The sequence below is a fragment of the Thermobia domestica genome, unplaced genomic scaffold (genome assembly GCF_964235325.1).
Source record: "Thermobia domestica unplaced genomic scaffold, izTheDome1.hap1.1 HAP1_SCAFFOLD_819, whole genome shotgun sequence".
Lineage (NCBI taxonomy): Eukaryota > Metazoa > Arthropoda > Insecta > Zygentoma > Lepismatidae > Thermobia > Thermobia domestica.
The window spans coordinates 60814-82509 of NW_027656529.1; the positions used below are offsets into that span (position 1 = coordinate 60814).

At 36.1% G+C, this 21696-nt stretch overlaps 1 protein-coding gene across 3 annotated transcripts in view; it reads left to right on the top strand.

Moving 5' to 3' along the window:
• LOC145677371 (uncharacterized) overlaps nt 1-19560 on the top strand; it is a gene marked incomplete at its 3' end in the record, with an annotated part of 42735 nt that extends 23175 nt beyond the window's left edge. For all 3 annotated transcript variants that reach the window (XM_081747895.1, XM_081747894.1, XM_081747896.1), the window contains 3 exon segments: nt 3925-6758; nt 14774-15023; nt 19319-19560. In XM_081747895.1, the coding sequence (XP_081604021.1) occupies nt 3925-6758; nt 14774-15023; nt 19319-19560 (3326 nt within the window).
• Nucleotides 19561-21696: the final 2136 nt, after the last annotated feature.

Sequence of the window (21696 nt, forward strand, 5' to 3'; positions counted from 1 at the left end):
ATATCTATACATATTATCAAAATGTAAAGCTGCGTCCTCAAGCTGTTCAAAAGTCATCGGTACTCCCCTACAGTTGAAAAATTTATGAACCATTGGACTAACCATATTACAAATTAAGTTACAAATCACTGGTTCTTCGAAGTTCATATCTAAAACATGTATTAATGCAAATTTTTCCTCCACAAATTCATACAAGGTTTGATTTTCCCTCATAACACGGTAAAACTCTAAACGCATAAACTGTGTTCTAGCCAAAGGTGAGATGAATTTAATGACAAGTTGTCTACAAATGTCTCCCCAAACCGATCCTGTACCAATCATCGACTGCAAAAGATAATTAAATTCCCCTTTAGTCCGCGCTAAACTAGCTATTAAAATAACATCACACGGTAAATCTTTACTACGCACTATTTTGTCTAGTTTCAAAATGAATTGGAATGACAATTCTGTATTTGTACCGTCTACTAAAGGCAATTGATTAGTCTCGGCTAACAACAATTTATACACCCCTTCGGTTGCTAATTTATTAAAATCAAACTTCAAATGCTCAGAACGCATATTATGTCTGTGTACATTTCGTCTATCTAAGCCTGGAACAGAGGAAGAACGTATCCGTGGCCTCCCACGATTTGGTTCAACAAAGTTACTATCAAAATTTGTCGCAGCATTATGAAAGCAAGGATTTTCAAAAGCTACATAACCTACAAATCCTTCTTCACTACTCGAACTACTACGATCAAAATTATCTATATTTTCATAATTCTGCCTATTATCCATCATTCCTGTAGCCAGAATGCAAAATTATCCGTAAATTCTTCTCCTTTTACAAACAATAAGCAAATGCGCAACAACTCGTGCCAACTTGTGCTAGGTGCACCCTCAAAAATTTCTTCACACAAATTTATTTTCTTATCATATATCTCCTGAATATTACTCTGCGCTTTATTTCCAACATTAAATTCTAATCTAAGCAAGTATATAGCCAAAACAAGTGGGACTTGAAGATTGGAAAGTTGTAACGTTGCATGCTCACACATACAACTGTGGTCCCGCGTTCAATTTGTCCACAGGTAAAAGTCAAACCTTGCCCAATTAACAGACACAATTCCTTCCTTTACCTGCACACAAATCAAACACAAGCACACTAGTCGAGTTAGATTCCCCGATTCTTGTTTTGGCAATAGCAGAGTAAAAGCACTGAAAAATAATATGTTTTTTTTTTTTTTCCTGGAAGCAATCAAGCCTGTTTTGACTAGGAGATATATGTAAACTCTCAAAATTCAACTTGAACAATTTATTATAAACAGAATATAGGTATAACAACAACAAGAAATTTTTAAACCCCGTAGCAAAACGATTAAATATTGAAATAACTCCAAAAACTTCCCAACAAATGACAATTTCAACAATTAACATTTAATTTATCCAAAGTTACGAAAATATCAAATTCTTTGAACAATAATTAGTCAAAAGCAACGTGAAAAGTTTCAAAAGATACAATTTTACCCGTATATACATTTACTCTTTCAATTCACTGAAGTTTACCACCCTTCCGGCACTCAGTGACAATCCGGATACACGTGAATAATTAATTTTGCTTTTCTTTCCCCAAAACTCACAATATTTATTGGTTAGGTTAGGAATTAACAGTAATACGTCTACTCGGGTATTACGCGTTTGTTCCCACATGAAAATTCCTACTTAAATATTCTCCCAATAATATTTTTAAAGTTGGCATAAATGTGCTTAATGGGATCCGAACCCAGCATGCGCGATCCGAACCAATATATATTATAATGGGATCCAAACCCAAGGATTGGGAGTCCCATGCACTGCTCTGACAAATAACGCGAGGACGAATAAATTTCGAATCTCCTTCTACAGCCAAAAGAGGTTAAATAATTCGTCCTCACCTTATTCCCCAGGACAGTACTAAGAGCACACCCAATACTCCACGTTAGTAGAAAAATAGCACTCTACTTACCAAAGAAAACACACACAAAATTCTTAAACATGCATTAATATTCATAATATTCTGTTCACACACTAATTGAAGCAATCTTTCATATAGTATCAAGCCAACTGTCACATAATTCCAAAACCATATGTTCGAAAGGGAATTTCAATGTTATATCATACCGAAAAATGAATTTAACTAATTTCAAAGAGTCTTAATCTAACCCTTACCCTTTCCAATCTTCAAGTGACCGAATTGCTGGGCAAACCCACCCAGCTGCTACAGCCACAAGTGCTGCCATCTCTTGAGATTCGAGGGAACTCCTCGTGACAAGCACTCATAAGTGAAGTGGAAGGGCATCTATTGAGTAGAAGCCGTATTACCTAACTCCTACCTTTACATCCAAATATACAATTATAATTCCACCACAAATTCTTTTTTTTTTTTTTTTTTTTTTTCTTCGACGGAAACGCTATATACGTTACAGGCAGAAATGCACTTCAGTGTTATTGCAGGGGTGCAAGAAGCGTGTCACAAGGATGCGCTACTGTATCGGATTCTACACGATAGGTCAAGGTGTTTCTTTCATAATGGGAGAAGTTAGGAGGTTGAGCCCGTAGCGGTTGTCTGTCCATTTTGGAGAGGGAGGTGTAATTAGTGTGAGATCTTGAAGCTTCAAACGAAGGAATGCTTGTGGAAAATGAAGTTAAGGATGACCACATTAAAATAAATACAGCGCTTCAGCTGCAACTTGTGTCATAACAGTATGGAAAATGTTAAGAAACGTTTACATATGAAGGGTAAGGGGGAAAAAGTAGGAATGTCACAAAACTGCATTTTCGAGAAAACTGCGTTTTAACATTGAAAACTGCGTAGAAAATGAATAGGGTTAGTCAAATTTTTTGCCCCTTTCCATGGACATTTCTACATCTACTCATGCATGGCATATACAATCAAATAGTACCAAGAGTCACCAACAAATAGGACAAAGCACCCGATAAAGCACACACATGAACATTCCTTGTTTTTTTCCCCTTACCCTTCATATGGAGTCGTTCTGTCTGCACTTGACGAAACCTCTAAAGGCTGCTGACCTTGTGTTACGCATCAGCTTTGTCATCGAAATGTAGGAACAAATAATAAATGGTTAAGATTTCTTAAGTCATACTATTTTTAGTGATGAATCAACATTTTATCTTAGTTATAAAGTAGACCAGTTAATGCCCTATCTGGGACATAAAAAGTCAACATAAAACAAGCAACCCGAAATAAACTTCCAGAAATAAATATTTTCTGTTCAATTTCCAATCGGCAAGTTCATGGACCTTTCTTTTTTGAAAAACTACTTGTTAAAAAGCATTCCTTCTTAATATACAAAGGAATTGACCTCGTTTCTCAGGTACATATGAACCAAAGAACATTAGCAAGAAAACAGCGAATTATTTCACATTGCTGTCAGGTCGGCAGCTCGCACTTTTTGTGTCCGTAGTGCCGTGTTTGAATCACGGTGGGGGTAAATGCCTCGGATACAAACCCAAACAATGGTTCGAAACTCAATTTGAACTGTATTTCCCAGGATTATATCCTTTAGGCTAGAGGAAATGGATGATTAATGAAAGTGGATTATTGTGAAATTAACTTTTGGTGCTTCCCCAGCGGGAATCGAACCCGGGACTACGTGCACTAAAGACATGTGGTAGCTACTAGACCAACAAGCAGTAAAAAAGTAACAAAAACTGGGAAGAGCTCGACCACAAGTTAGATGATGGTGTATGATTGAAAGGTGCTTACATTGAACACTGATAGGTATGTTAAGTGTTCGAAAACTTACACCTCCATTTCATGTATAGTTTATAATTTTATACCTGGGAGAGAAAGTAAACAAATTTAAAATTTATGTATTCTTTCGTATATCTTTTCTTCCAGATTTGTCTGTTTATTCTTATGGCACCTTGTTTTCGTTTCAGGAGCCTGTTAGGCCAATAGTTCCAGAAGTATCACTTATCTTTGATGACGTAAGTGGCAAGAGGCCATGGAGTTTTAATAATCACTTTCTACAACCTACAGACAAAGTGCCAGCCCCTCATCCTTTACAGCAAGAGTATAGATTAGACGAGATTGAAACCAGACATTTGATCGAAGGTCGAAAGTTACAGCAGGACAATTTCTCCTTGCATCCACCGTATTGTGTTGTAGATGATAGGATTGAACCTTCACATTTTCAACAATTATGTGATAAAAGGAGATCATACGAACCATATGAAGATGTGGACTTCCCATTGGAAAATATTCCCCAATCAATTGCTCGGTCATTTCCTGGTAACTTTCCCAATGATACTAAGTTATTCCGAACTTCAAATGGTAGATTTCCATCAGTTGATGATGATATACAGGTTGAACCATCAACTAAAACAATTAAAGGAGTACTTAAACAATCTCGTCTTAATGGATATGCGAATTATCCAGAGGGACTTGATATACAACAACAACCATATGATTGCACATATTACGCGAGTAACGCTTTAGGTAAAAATGGTTTCGTAAATGATAAATTTCAACCACAATTCAGTTCTTCTATAGCTAGTCAAAAGTCATTACCAGTTAAAGAAAAGCTAATTGATAACTCAGTGTTTCAATCTTCCAGTTCAGTGCCTCCTAACCTTAACGAGAAGTTTCAGACTTGTATGTCAAAAAATTCAGAACCTGTTCGACCATCTTGCTTGGTTTCAAAAACAACGAACTGTAAACAAGCCTCTACAGATCATCAAGACATTCGCTCGAAATCTTCTTTGACATCTGCTAGTAGTAAACCGCAAAGGACAGTTCGTTTTGGGCCAACGGTAAAATCTGCAAGTTCGGTTAAAGCACGGGTAAACACGGGATTGTCTAAAAGTCACAATACAAACTTAAATTTTCCTCCGCGCTCTGTCACTACGGGTGCTGTACGCAAACAAGTTGGGACTCAAAGTAGGGATGTTCAAAGAACAGCTGTCACTAATGAGGTAAACTGTAGCAGCAATACTTCAAATATGAGGAATACAGCCTCATTGGAAGCAAGAAAATCTCTTACCACAGTTAACGGTACTAAAACATCGGGTTTGCCAAGCAATAATACAAAATTCATAAATTGTTTTCCTTCTCAGCAAAGCACAAGGACAAAATCTAATAATAGCTCTAATCAGAAAATTTCAGGTAGACGATTGATTACTGATGATAACAAATTGGAACCATTTTACGGTGGAGGAGCCAGAAATAATGGAATACAAAGTAAGCCAGATGGTATTTCATCTGCTCCGTCAGAAACTAATACAAAATCTGGGGGTAAAGGTATTCTTCCATCTTCATCGCATATATCATCGGAAAGATTTGAAGAAGCTCGGAGATTTGTTGAGGAAGATTTACAACGGGAAGATATTTTCTCAGTGTACAAACCTTCACATTTAGTTGCGGAATCTAAAGGCCGTCCGAAAAAGCCTATTTTTACTCCTGCACCGACATTTACAACAGATACTAATTGTACACCCCCTACAATAGAACTTACAGAAAACGCAGAAGGTACGCCAGTGGAGACTGCTGAAAAAAATGATACCGGATCTTCAGGACAAAGCTACACGCAAGATATTCAGTGTTCGAGTGCTCAAATACCTTCCCCAGAATCTTCTGTAGTTGATCGCAACAATATTTGCAATATTAATACTTGTGGGACTGAAACAAGTACTATGGGATGTGACAGAAATAAGATACAAACAGAAAAAAATGACAGTCATACGACAAGCTCACAGCAAAGCGGGTGCAATTCATTAGAAAGTACGGGACAACACAACTCAGATAACAGTCCAGTATATACAGAAGATAAACCACTGTTACAGCAAGTAATGGAAAAGCCTAGCTCACTGGAGAAACATAATAATACTGAAAGTGAATTATATAAGATAGTGGAATCCCAAAATGAGCAACTGAAATTACTTCAAGAACAGGTACAAATGCTGCTGTTAAATCAGAAGATACAACCACAGCAAGAAACTTGTTTAGCAATACAACCGAAATGTGCTGTTGAAGAAGGCACTCAAACCCAAGACGAAATATTAGATTATATAGCAGCTGAAAAAAAAATTACAATAGGTATAATGACCAGTTTCTTATGGCCACCGCCTCAGATGTCTAACACCGAAGTCCAGACGTCCATGGCTCTCATTCAACAGAAGAGACGACAACGTAAAGGATGGAATGCACGTAAATGCATGATATTACAAGATGATCATTATCCTAAGTGTTGTTGCCATCAGAACGTTGTTGAATCCAAGAAATACTGTTTGGAAAGACCGGTATATCAGCATGAACATCAATATAAAGAAAGACATGATAATTACGCTAGACATAAACCAGTTCATACATGTAATTGTTGTAATCAAATTCCTAAACTGTGTTCTTCAGGCAATAATCAAGAACATTATTTGTCTCCAGCACGTAAGAAAAAAGAAAGGACTGTACGCAAAAATCCTGTAAAGAATGTTGCACCTTCCAATCCCTGCTCGTGTGTACAATGTAGAAAGAGTAACAGTAAAAATGAAGTTCCCATTAAAGCCAAATCAAATAGTACCACTCCCGATGAGTGCAGTAGTGAAGATTATGAGGAAGCGGAGTGCAATGGAGATAGGAATGATAAAGATGCAGACCTTGATCCTGATGATGTGACATTTACTCTTTGCGGATTGAACCTTCCGACGGTAACAGATGAACCAGATAGTCCAGCTTCTTCTGTGCATATAGATATGCAAGACTATGAAGATTCTGATAATAGGTGAGTTAATATTTTTGTTACTCTTCTTAGTCATAGTCTGTGGCAAATCAGGTTCAGGTGAATACTGTTATTCTTTAGCCTCTATTCGGAAACTTAACTGTTGGTTAAATCTGTGATTGTGTGTTAAATAGATTCAACGCTTTTATTTGTTACATAAGTAACATCACTTAAGTTGTTATTACCGGCGAACTGGAACATATTGGAGTTTCTATAGTATTTCTTATGATTCAGTTAGTATTTTGCATTGTTGTTAATTGTGATTGGATACGATTTGAAATATTTTGTGGTGTGGTAATTATATTATAGCAGCAATTTAGCTCTTTGTTATTATGACATCTTTAAATTGGTTTGCATTGCAAGAGATTATTTCTCAACCTCAATAAAGCTTCTACTTTAAATCTAAAATAATAGGTATATTATTTAATTGATAAGAACCTTTCATTAGTGCTCAAATGATAAGCATTCATGCATTTGCTGCAAGATTTTAAGGTTGGTTCCCAATAGAATCATGATATTTACCCTCTTAACGTGCCTGAGACGAGAAACTAAATAACTTAAAATAGTAGTAATAGTTTGGTAAGATTTTCAGTACTAGTAGTTCTAAGTGTTTGGTGTATGCTATGTACTAGGTACAGCTTATAACTGTCTTACAAAAACGTGTACAGTAGTAAATTAAAGCATTTTTTTATTAGTACAATACGTTAATATTTGGGAATTCGTAAGCTAACAATATATAAATTTTCAAGTGGCACCCAGTCGCATGATGGCTTTGACAGTGCTATACTAACGTACCTATTAATCATAATTGTTCGACAGGGTAAGTTGTAAGATCAAACTGACTAACTTGTTCATGGCAAGGAAATGTGAATTTTCGAAGTGTTACGTACCAGAAAAATGTATATTTTATTTTCTAAGTTGTTGAAACAGTTTACTGATTTCACTTTCCTGTGGCATGTATGTGTATTGGGAATACCTAATGAGAAATTATACTATTCTGTGGACAGCGTACTGTGGCCGACACGAGTGTTTAGTAACCAAGACCACTTATGTCTAATATAAGTGTCCATGCCAGTAACAAAAAAACACTAGTGGATCAAATCACATCCAGCACTTAATTTGATTCAGTTTTTCATTTTAGCGTCCCTTTTGAGCAGCAAGGCTATATGAGACATGGACCTACTGCTTAACGCGGGATCCGAACCACATGAGCTCCCACCGGGAATCTAACCCAGATCTCCCACGCCGAAGGCGCGTTCGTTCCGCTTAGCTACGAGGGAGCTGTACATCCTCAGAGTTCCACAGACTTAGAAAATCAGGGAAATTGTTCAAAAGTTCTTAATTACAGGAAAATAAAGTAGTAGTTTTCGATAATGAAGACAACTTTGAAGTAACAAGATTATTTGGAATTTAGAGATAATACAATACACAATTTAGAATAACAAGTTGCAGATGCGATCAAGGTGTGTTGTGCTACGATTTGTGGTTAGGCTCTCAGCTCAAAAAATCAGTTGAGCTACAATATCTTGAATCCCTTAATGTAGACAGTGACTTGACTTTTGAACTAAGATACATACGTCTTTTTAACCGACTTCAAGAAAAATGACAATGTTCTCAATTCGACCCGTTTATATATGTGTTGTGGATATGTTCAAACGTAAGTCTTCGACACAGGTGCACCAATTTTCATTTTTTGTTTGAAAGAGGTTGTTCCACGTAAATTTCATGAGGATATAATCATAGTCGTCCTAGCTAGACCATGAAACTTCTCAATGGCTGACAGTGTTCATAGCATAATTGTATAATCATTTATGATTTCGGCATAAGTTCACCAATTTTGTTGATTTACTTTTTGTTTGAAAAAGTGTTTTCGTGATGGTTTCATATACATTTCATTAGGATCTAATAATAGTGTTTGGAGCTAGAGCATGAAACTCCTCAACAGTTGATAGTGTTAATATCATAACTAACCGACTTTATCATGTGCATGCTCACAGGTGTACTAATTTTGATTATCCGTTTTTAGTTTGTAATAGTATACTTTCTTGCAGATTCCATATAATTTTTATGAGATTGTAGTAAACTTTCGTGCAGATTCCATATAATTTTTATCAGAGTCCAATGACAATCTTTGAGTTGGACCGTGAAACTCCTCAACAGCTGATAATCTTGATACACGTATGATCACGTATAATTCCACATCGTTTAGACCATTATATATATATATATAAAATATGATATTGACGGAGACCGAATGTAGGAATTCACCCCAGATATCAATAAGGTATTTCGAAGACTGGTAATGCTTTCATGCTGGTAGCTAACACGTGTTATCCGTTCACATTACCTGGGTTGCGTCCGCTAGTCCACCTAAACAGACCGCTAGATTACATTGCTTGGTGGTAATTTCCTATTCTTTGTGCACTTCAGTACATTAACAGTGGTAAGGTGTTGTAGCGGATAATGCAGGTGACTGTTCACACTAAATTATTTATATTAGAACTGGTTTAAGGAGCATTCTGGAGGAGTTTCAACAATAGGCACCACCTTCATCCAATACAGGCTCAAGTAATCTTGCACAGTCCTTTATACACCAGGAAGATATAGATGATAGTTCAAACTACAAGGTTGAACATTTCTTCCAGATCAATCTATTTGTAAGCAGATGCCAGTCACAGATTGGCATATGAGTGTAGATGAAAATGGTTAAGTCATTTCTTTGTGGGTTAGGTTTCTTACCTATAAGCACTGAATTGTGAGTTCGATTTCAGATTGTAACATTGAGAATTTGATATGGAGTTATGCATGGTTTGCTTCCGATGACAGCTTTTCTTTCTTTGTTTTGTTTAGATGGACTGTTGAAAAGTTCGAGTGGTATCAAATATAGAACAAGTTTTACATCTGCTACTTCCGTGGTGAAAGTAAGAATATTTCAAAGTACTAATTCTCGTAATGAGAGTGTAAAGTTTTGAAGGTCTTTAGTACACAGTTGTGAGACGGGTCGGAGAAACGTTGTCACTTCACCTTCAAGTGCTTTCACCCTCACAATGTCGAACGCTTCCACCCGATACTCTGACCGTTCTTCTCGCCATATCTTCTTCATCGTTGTCCCTCAACCGCTATTTCGTTATTCTCGTCAGCATTTTTCCAGCCAGGGATGAGTTACCTCGTTCTCAATCTGCGAACAATTTATCGTTAGGGAAGAAAAAAATAAATGCTACCACAAAATTATGTTCCGAACTTTCTCCGTGATATTTGGGATTCCATTCCATACAGAAACTCGTCAATGTCACCTATTTCGCACACACACACACACACACACACACACACATATATATATATATATATATATATATATATATATATATATATATATATATATATATATATATATATATATATAAAACTCACATAAAAAAGATCTTTCTCAAAATCGTTTGCGGAAAGTCTCTCACTTTCACGCCCTTGTTACAAGAATCCGTTTGGAAATCCTGTATCTCCATCAGAAATCTAGATACAAAACTTCTGCAAGAGTTTGACTTTCCGACATGCTATCATAAAGAGAGTAAATATAATATTGCACCATTTCGGTTGTTGCGATTCTTGCAACCTCATTTACAACTTATTTGAAACGTATTTAAAACTTACTTGTATTGTGTGAGCTATGACTCATAGAATGACACTAAAACGTGGTTGATTTTGTTGCTGCAGCTACGTACAACTAAGATAATGTTACAATGATCATGCTAAATTAAGCAGAAATGAACTATGTAAATAATGTGCAGAGAAATGCAAACATGAAAGTGGATTTAGATTAGATTTATTGATCTTCATTGTGGTAGTGTAGTGGTAGTATCTGACTACACAAGTTAAAATAAACAATGAGAAACAATAAGGTGCTTATAATCTGAAAACGAGTTTGTTGAAAGGAAATTCTGAGCGCATTTAATCACCGTATTGGTTTTGGCTATTCCCATAGGATTTAGCCTTCGAAATATATAACAAGCCTAATTTTTTCTTCTTAGTGTCTGAAGAAGAATATAAAAGTCCTGTTTACATCATCCCTGTGCGTAGACCCATGTTGAATTGAAGACTATGTGATTCGAGTGCAGACCGTTGATCGAAGCCATTCTAACAAGTTGTAGATCTTCAAACAAAGGTTGGAAGTTGTGCTGTCTTCTCGGACTTGTAACCTACAGAGTTGTGGATGCTGATTTTGGTGTCGAGTAGACTTCTGTGTGAAGGCTCCTTTTGAATGAGACCTTCATGGAGTCCTAGATGTGAATTTTCAATACCAAATATAGGTGCTTTACACTGAATAATGAATCTAGCTTTAAGCGTCGAACAGTCGAGTCGTAGTGGACAATTGAGTTTTCCTAAACTTCAGTAATCAGTAACAGCTAAAATGTCATTTATATAGTAGATTCTGTTCTTTCTCTTGAAGTTAGGAGTTATTTGATTTTGGGCACACGTGCTGGCTGTAGGGTAGAAAAGTTACCAAAATACCTTTGTTCCGTTACAGGGACTTCTATTTTCTATAACTGTGATCAGTTTTAGTAGTTTCATTGTTGTTTGTTTTGTTTTGTTTTTCGTTCTGTCCATAGTCTCATGTCACTGTAAATGTACTCATTGTTCTGGAACGACTCTAAATGTCAGAAAATTTTTAAGATTCGATTCACATTTACAATCTTCGATGTTTTGCAGTGTTCAAATTCCCTATGTACTCGTTCCAGAGCAGACAACTCTTCAAAACGATTCGACCAAGCACTGATTCGTGTAAATTCTTAACTTAATTTTTCTTTCCTACTAAACAGTTCTCAAATTCGGCAACACTATTAAATAACTCTTGAAGTTAATATGGCACTGGAACTGATATTTCTTAGTTATCGCTCTTTAATACTTCTTTCTTGTTACCTCTTTGTGTCTGATGAAGCGTCAGCGAAACTGTTTGATTTTATTATTATTATTATATTATAGTGTTACTATGCGACTTTTAGTAGAGGTATGTTTTTCATGCCTATTTCAAGATCTTTTGTTCCAAATACGATCCGACGGGTACTAGTTGCTAAAATGATTGTGCCAGATGTTTCACATTTCTTGTTACAATGTTAAAAGACGATTTTAATTTTAAAAAAACAAGTCAAAATCTTACATGAAGGAAAGTTGAAATTATCTTCGTTTCTGAGTTAACGTGCTTCCCAATATGTGAAAAAGCTTCTACGGAGTACAGTATGAAAAACTTCATAGAATGTAATTCTTGAACTTGTGAAGAGTATGTGATTCAGAATGTTAAAACCGCTTCGCAAGTAATTTTTCATATTGCTCACGAGATTATTCGAAATTCTATTTATTTTGAAAAACAACTTCTGCAGTCTCAAGTCTGAACTGAATAATATTCATGTGTGAACTCCTTGAATTTTCTATACCTCATTCTGCACGGTTTATAGTTTTTGTACTGTGTATGTCAAATCATATTGTTCAACACATTAAAGACAGCTAATTTCGACTTCCTCTCATGTAGACGTTCCGTGTTTTTGTAAGATTACCTCCCAAACGGTGTACAAAGATGGGTTATAAGTCTTCCCAATAACCAAGCGCATATTTACGCCGTGATCGACCGTAAGTATAAGGTGAACTGATTCAAGGAATAGTATGGCAAGCAGGTCGCCACTTTGTCAGTATCTTCAGTGTGTTTTCAATGGCATTGACAATGAGTGCTCGGCAACGTCTAATATGTGAACTGTTACCGTATGAGTTCGAACTCGGGCATAATGCTGTGGCAGCAACCTTAAACATTTGTCTTTCAAAAGGAGAAGGTGCAGTGAACCACAGCACAGCAACTCGGTGGGTCGAGAATTTTTGTGCAGGTTGTAAAATTGTCGAAGATCGGCCAAGGGCCCCCCGCCCCAGGGTAACAGATTTTGAGGTCATGAGACACGCCATTGAGAAAAATGCATCCACTAGCACACGACGGTTGTCAAATCAACTCGGCGTGTCCCAGTCCACTGTAGTGCGTTGCCTTCACGCACTTTGGAAAACCAGTAGGAGTTGCCGTATTGTGCTACTGAATTGATTCCAGCTTAGCTCCAGAGGAGAATGAATATGTGCCGTCAACTGCTGCAAAATCCGTGTAATTTGCGTTCCACACAAGGTGGCACATGCAACGAAAGATGAGTGTTTTCCGAAATCTGAATATGTAAAAACAGTGATTGAACAAGGGCCACCTTCCAGAATTCGTCTTCAAACAGGGCCATTTTAAGCATAAAACCCTGTCTGTATATAGTAGAACTACGAGGGGGTAGTTCATTTCGAGTTCGTTCCTAACCGTCGTACAGCAAGCCACAAAAGTAATCCCTCCCCCCTAAGCGCTCTAATTTCATTACTTGGGGTCCAGGTCTTTTGCAGTTGTGAGAACGCCTAGACAGATGCAACCCAACTTACACGTAACTTTTCTCGGCACTGACAGCAGTTGGTAGCACTGAGTCAAGTCTTTATGCAAGTAAAATTGTGAGTAAATGACGCACGAAACATTTCTCCATTCTGAGATCAATCTCTCTGGTTCAGAGCGTGTTGTCCAATGAACATCATATGTTAATCTCACAATTGCTGTGTATGTAATGTATTTTTTCATTATATACTGTATATTCAAAGAAATAAAAAACACATATCAAATCAGAAAATGCTTGAAAGTAGCTGAAAATATCAAATCTAGAACAACTATTGGAATTAACTTTGTAAATGATTGCCTCCATTGAGAGACCTTCCCCAATTCTCCTCATTCCAACATCTTTTTCTTTCTAGGGAAGAGAAGATCTTACTTATCGCACTGAGTATGCATTGAAATTGAAATTGAAACAGGAACACTTGAAAAAGTTTCAGCCTCGCCGGGATTCGAACCCGGGTCTACCGAATAGAAGTTCAATATGCTAACCATTCACCTACAGCGCCACTTAACCTTCCACCCAAACTAATAACTAGTTAAAATCGTTTCATGGAAAAATATAAACAAGATACTCAAATATAACAAAAACAAACAAATATAAACAAAATATAAATGAGAAAATATAAGTAACTTGTGTGAGTGTCTTAATGACTTACTCGAGATTTCCTTGTTTAACTCAAAAACAAGTTATATACACGTTGCTCAATGAAAAAAAAAGTATCACGAAATGTTCTTCAAGTTGAGCCTACGTCATCGGCAGAGCCGTAACTTGTGGGGGGGAAAACTGTCCCCCAGAGAAGGTCCCCGCCGTTCGAGGGGGCCTATTTTCAGACAAAATTTTCTTAGTTCATATACGATACGAACATGAAATTAGAAATGAAGCATCAAGTAAGGTCGCTACATTACATAAACAAAACAGCACACAAAAGGTAAATAGAACAAAAATGAGTCGTGGACCCATTTGAGTAATATTTATTCGTATGGCTTTGAGATTTATCAATATTGTCTCCTTAATAATTTTGCCATGTATAGAATGGGCCCTTATGCAAACCGTAATTCATCCAGGTGCCTACTAACTTAATTACTCTGTATGAAAAAAGTAGTTTAAATATTAAAGATTATTTCTCGAAAAAAATAACATTAAGTGTAGAATTTTTATTCTCTACAGAATTTCAATACTTTATATATAGTTCTATTATCGGACCAAATTACTTTCTGTGATGATTTTCCTTTTCAAATCACAATAATCATTTGAACAATCTTATACAATAACAAAATAAACCCAGAGATAGTATATGCCTACTAACTTGAGCTGCTCTTACATTTTGGCAACACTGTAAAGTAATGCAAAACAAATCAATTAATCTCTCCCCTCCCAATACCCATACAGACAATAACATCACGTAAATATAAAGCAGCGACTCCACAAACCAAATGAAATAACTCTATCAGATACCTAGTACATAAAAATTATCGTATTAGAAATTTGTGAAATCAAAATTTGAATGTGATTGATTTAAAATGTTAGATTGATAGTGGCTTTTCTAGCTGCTTATTTGATTAATTTCTTTTGCAGTGATGAATCTACAGCATCTACGGACGGTAGTCCAGAGCTTGGAGATAGTGCTAGCAGTTGCAATAGGAAGGTTGGAGGAAGAGACCATCAAATGTCGAAGGATAATGAGTGCCAATATAACCAGTGGGCTGTTCCTCCCCGGATTGAAAACAAGGAACCGATTGTCAATTCCAGTAACAAAAATGATGTTGGTGATGATGAGAACTGCGATCGTCCTCCACAAAGCTGGACTTTCTACAATAATATTTTAGTAAGTTGTACATTGGTTGATTAATTGGAACTCAACTTCCTTTTTCAGCTTAGAGATTATAAGGGACAGATGCGCATCGCTTAAAAGTGGGATCCGAACCACTACATTTTTAAATCTAAGGCTACACTCTTACAAGTTAGTAGGAATGTAAAATACACAAAATCAGTCTGAATTAACTTCTTAGTGGGAAAAAAAACTACCATAAAACCATGCATTTGTGATATTTTATTCCAGTGATATAAGGAACAAATTGCTCAAAAATTAAAATATATCATGATTGTTATATATAAAAGCTGAGGTACGTTAGCTCAATAGTAGAGCGCTCACCTCTGGTGTAATGGGTTCCTGGTTCGGTTCCCGGTTATGTACCGGTTATGTGAATTTGTAGAGGACATCATACCCGTGGGATTTCTCAGGGTTCTTCCGTTTCCTTCCACATTCTCATTCCATCAATTATTTCGTGATCATTCACTGCTAAATTTGCCAATATTTATTGTTATACATTTGTAGGTACATATTTAACCATTTTTCCATCTATAATTATACATTTGTTCTGAATTAATTATGATTACTCGTCTTATAAGTTTAATTGTTAAATCACGAACATTTCGTTTTCGTAATGTAGAGACCCAACTACGGATATTTCATTTTCGAAATACGACTACAATAACTTTTGTGCCACTTTCAATCCTGTTTATTATCGCACGCAAAGAGATCGAATGGCTTCTGATATCACCTTTGAAGAATGGAGAGAACAAAGAGGCCTAAATAGTTGACTCCAGCTAACCAAACGTTAAAAGTTACGTTTTTTCCAACCCTACGAAATCGGTTTAAATGGCTTCGTAGTTTACGAGACACAGGGTTTTAAAGCGCGCACGTAAAAAATATCTTTTATTCTTATTTTAAATATATTCTTACATTAAAAATGATGATGCAGTTTGCGAACAATATTTATGGTACATGGGTTTAATCTATCTCTATCTGTTAGTCATTCTTTGTACCAAATTTTTGTATTTTTTTCAATGCCAATACGAAATGTTTGAAGTTATAATTTTTTTTCAGACAAAACGTATAAAAAATATTTTGTAACTGGAATACAGCTTTTGAAAAGGGGGCACAAAAATAGTTCTAGGGATTGGAGGGTGTACCGCCATGGGGACACCCCTGCTAGCATCCGTCTCCAAAAATACGTAACACAGACTAGATTTTTTTTAGCAATTTGCAATGGAATAAAAGACAGGAAAAAGACACAGTCAGAATTGCAATTCAAATTATCGTAGAATAATATTAATTTGTTCAGTACACTGTAGAAGTAACAGAATTTCGTGATGTGTAATTCTTGTTTTAATGTGAACATCTCCATAAGGAACCTTTATCATGATGTTGCTGTTCTGTTTCATGTTTTTCGTCAGAACTGTTAGGTTTCGAAACTAGGGAAGCAAACAGGATCCTTCTCACTGACTATCCATTCTCGCATGTTACATTGAATGAAGGAAACTCATCCAAACGATCAATCATATTTCAGATTACGGATTTGAAATATTGTGCATGTTGATACTAATTTAAGCACAAATTTGGTGGCGTACTCGGTAGAGCGAAATTGGGGACAGAGTTCCTGCGTTTAAACCATGGGAGCAAAATATGGATTTTGGGGTAAATAAACACAGAGTAGATGAATTTTCTCAAGATTCTTGCATTTCTCACCCTATTCATATTTCTCTTGTTCTTACATCATTAACTCAGCAATTACTATCTTCTTTGTAGAACATTAAACTAGTGTTTAGTGCGAAGTATAAATGTTATGCAATTAGCTTTCGTCTGTCAATAACCGTAAGGCGCCTTCGGAATTGTAAAACTACGAATTTGCAGTGATTGACGTCTTTCACCAGTGTAAATATTCTTCCCGGAGGAATAAGCTGTTCTCTACTTGCTTTCCGGCGTGGGAATTTAGTTTGCTTTCAAAACTGTATTTGTTGCTGGAAAATAGATTTTGGAAATACCCAAATGTGGAAACGTAATAGTTAATACAAAATAATAAAAATATTTTTACAAGGCGTTCCAAATGAATAAATAGCAACCTGAGAATGAGTGTATACATTTATTATCATGTGTTAAGCTCGCAATCGTGTTTTATTGTTTACGTGTTTTAGTTTAGCATTTTCATCTCCTATCTTAGAAATTTAACAGTGCATAAACGCGTAGACTAAACACCGAAACTGAGTGTGTCCTAAATAGTAAATGCAAGTTGATTTATGCTGTTGATCGAGGCGGAGTACGTTACAAAAAATGTTTAATCCAGTCGTCAACAACAGGTTTTTATTTACGACAGCATAGAAAGCACAGCATATATTGTTGTATAAAAAGGCGGTCGAGAAGCGGAGCTTATGGTAATAGCTTTCGGCTGGTTTTCAGTGAACCGTTTTCATTCTTTTATATAATCGTACATTTCTCCACTTTCCCTTGAACAAGCGGAATTTTCGAAAACGTTGAAATACGTGTTTCCTTTATATTTAGTTAAGAGTTTATATAACGAATTTCACACTTCTAATTTAACCGACTTCTTGCATTAAGCATTTTCTGAATAAATAATAGGAAGTCTTAATATTATAGAAATCGGACCCTTGCCCTTTTCAGAAGCGAAAATTCGCAGATGCTGAAATACGTATTTAATTTTTATTTAAGAGTTTATTTATCAATTTTCAAATTTCCCACTTAAGCAAATCCTTATAGATAGCAGTTTCCCAATAAAGAAAAGAATTTTGGGGATGTTATAGAATGGACCCCAATTTTTCCCCTTAGGAGCAGAATTTTCGAAATATATTTTCACTTACTGTTATATGAGTTTATGTACTGAATGACATATCTTCAACTTAAATGAATGTCATGTCTTCAACTTAAATGAAAGTACCAAACATTAGATACTTTCTGAAAATAGAAAAGGAAAATTTAGATCTTATAGATTCGACCCGTTTTCCCTCTTAGCAATGGAATTTTCGAAAACGCTAAGATATAGAAGGTTGTGCGCTGTATATCTGACCCTTTTCGATTTGATGCTGCCACCTGGCATATCATGCTGGAACTATGGGTTTGCCGGCGGGAACAGAATTGTGTCTGACCTTATAGGTGCATGAGTGTTATCAAATAGCGCCGAAAATCAACCGGTATTGGGAGGGTTACGTTATGGCCCTTTTCCATGCTAAACTGTCGTACCTACGCGTTGTGAAACAGTGTCGGGAGAATGGATTAACACTCAAGATGACGACTGCGAAAGCTATTGTGGCCTGTTACACACAAAAAGCTCCCCTTGCGAAACATTAACCCACGAAAACCACGAGGAGAAGGACTGGAAGCAAAGTGACACCCGTAGTGCTCAGGGGAATTCCGAAGTGGTTGAAATGTACTATTATTCTGGTTTCAATACTCATTTCCATACAGCAAATAAAGTAGAATATACCTAGTAGAAATTTTTCTGCAATCTATTCAGCGTCTCGAGAGTAGGTTCCATCTCGTCCATTAACCCTCTATTTAGACCGGAAGTGGTAGAAATCAACAATTTCCGGTTTCAGCATTGGTCGCCATAGAACTAAAACAATAGTAATTAGCAGTAAGCGCTTTTTTGCAATAGGTTCAACGCCTAAAGAGAACCATAATCACCTGCACCACTTTACAGAATCGGTAGTGGTTGAAGTTTCCTAATATTTCCGATTTCAATACTTATTTCTGTTGACGAATAACGATAAGAAATATTTTTTTGACAGAGATTCAGCGTCGCAAAAATGAATTTTCTGTCAACTTTTATCTGTCTGTTCAAACCGGAGTTGGAGAAAGTGTATGATTTCCAGCTACAACACCGATCGCATAACTGTTAAAATGAAAATAGATATCGATAAACAGTACACGAGAATATGTTTCATCTTTGATTTTATTCCTCTATTGCAACCGAAGTAGATATTAATTAGTACTTCTGGTTTCAATACTATTCTCCATAGAGCAAAAGCAGTAAGAGATAGCGAGTGTTACTTTTGATATGGATTCAGCGTCCGAGGAGCGGATTCTATCTCCAATCTTATTCCTCTTTTGAACCAATAGTTATAAATGTACTAGTTTAAGTTTGAGTATTCAATTTGCATAGTTTGGAAATCTTTGAGTATTGAATTTGCATAGTTTGGAAATCTATTATAGTTCCTTACTGTGATGAAACGAAACTCACTTAAGAAAAACTAAAAGAAGAAACAAAGATAAAACAAAATACTGTGATAGCTGTGTTTCCATTTAAGTATTTCTGTGTTCTTTAGGGTCAAATGAATAAATTCCTTCAAGTGCCTGCAGAGTCTCCAAGAAAGGATACCAGACAAGGGAATGAGTTCAATGGAAGATGTCCAACAGCTTTCATGAATGAAAGACCTAGAGAATTCATTGCATCTACTAGAAACGACCCATTGAATGCTGTAAGAAGAGCAACGTTGCAGCGACTCCGAGAGCTTGGAATAAAATATATGGATGACGATTACCAGGGGCGAGAAACATTGCCAAAACGGTAAGTTGATGTAGCAATTTTTCACTGTTGGTAATTTTGGTTGGTGTTTTACACTTTATAGAGGAATTCTGACACATTGTAAATTGAGTACTTTACATAGTGATCTGTTTGATATATTAATGTGATTCAACAATTTTTATCTCAAAGTAATCACCATTCCATTGCCAACTATGGGCGGAGGAAATATTTGACCAAAACCTAACAATTGAACCCAAGCATGGTACCACATATTCCAAATCGCTTGGTAAATTTAGCTGTTCTTTGTGATACTTCAAAACCGAAGACTGCTATGTGTTTATTATAAAGTAATAATTAACAATTAACTTCATTGTAGATATAGCCATGAGTTTTTTAACACGAGAAACATTAATAGTGGAAGAAGATAAAGAAATCTGCCGGAACCTGTATATTCAAGGTATCGTCCCAGAAGTATCTAGTGGGGTTGAGGGAAACTGGAAAAACTTCATTGAGAGTAATCGAACGCGAAATTCTAATCTGAGACTCCCATTTGCTAGAGAAAACACTAACTATTTATATACGCCGGTGATGTGTTTACTTTTCTATCGATGAGGTTCGTACGATTTTGAGTACTTAGCTCTTGAAAAGAGAATGAAATAGCTGATTTCTGCGAAAGTTGTTTAAAATACTGTAAACCCGTAGTTCAGAAATAAGAAGAGCTTTTTAAAGCACGAATACATTATCAAGGGGACACTAATACATTATATCTGGAGATAATTAATCGTTCCATTGTGGACCACGAGATTGAAACCGAAATGTATATGAATGAAAGTTTGATTGTAGGATATTTTAAAAATATTTTCTTGTGAAAGCACCAGAATCAAAATAAATGTTCCATTGTTTATTTGAAAACACATTTAGTTTACGTTGAAGAAACGTGTAGTATTCAGTAATCCATTAAACCAAAGTAATAAAATCTCATGAAATAACACGAGATAAGATATAGTTCAGGAAACGTCAGTTGCAAATAGTTAGCGTAGCAATAAACAATCAAAAAGGATAACGTGCTTCAAACAAATAGCGATAGAAATAAGACAATGCGTCTAATACATACAGAGGAGAAATCGAGTTTTAATTATCTAGATGCGAAATGTTTTAAACAGGTACTAGCCGGCTTTTTCCTTTATATATCGATAAACTGTAAGATGTGATTCCTCACATCAGAATAAGAGAAAAAATTCATATCAACCTGTGGGAAAAAGTGCATAGTTTCAGAGCTATGGCTGTCCAAAATTGTGAAATAGTTAAATTTCAACACGCGCTATTTCGAATTCGAGAAACCGTGGAGTGACGGTCCATAGCTTAAAACAAGTTATACACAATCAAAAAATGCATATTTCATGAATGTGCATGGGATTCTGTACAGGGTATAATTCCCAGCCATGCTCTCAACAGAATTTTCATATACGCTCTGACTTTAAAAGGTGGGTCCATAGTAGGCAAATGATGCTTCGGCGGGAAGTCGGAAGTGTTAGGGACCGCCAGCACCACAATCTCTCTTGTTGCGGAATAACGTGTGCTGTTTTGTTTCACGCTTATAGATGAAAAAAAAATCGCAGCACACGTTATTCCGAAGACAAGGAACCGTGGAGCTAGTGGTTCCTAACACTTCCGACTTCCCGCCGAAGCATATCGTGTACATTATTGTCAAGACTTACTATTTGCCTACATTGGACTCACCTTGAAGTCAGAGCGTATATGAAAATTCTGTTGAAAGTATGGCTAGAAATTATATACCCTGTAGAGAATCCCATGCACACTCATTATACATTGATGAAATATGCATTTTTGGATTGCGTATGTATGACATCCTTTACGCTGATATGGATCGCCACTCCACGATTTTTCGAATCCTGAATAGCGTGTGTTGAAATTAAACGTTTCCATGATTTTAAACAGCTGTACCTCTAAAATAGGTGCATTTTTCTCCACAGATCCATGTGAACTTTTTCTCTTATTTTGATGTGAAGAATCATCTTTTACAGTTTGTCGGAATAGTTTGTTAACACCTTGTGTGTACATATAAAGTTATTGTGCGACTGCGGTTCGTCGATTCCAGTGTGCGGAAGATTTGAATGGGTAAAAGAGAATATTAGTTTCTGAAATTCTGGATTTCTA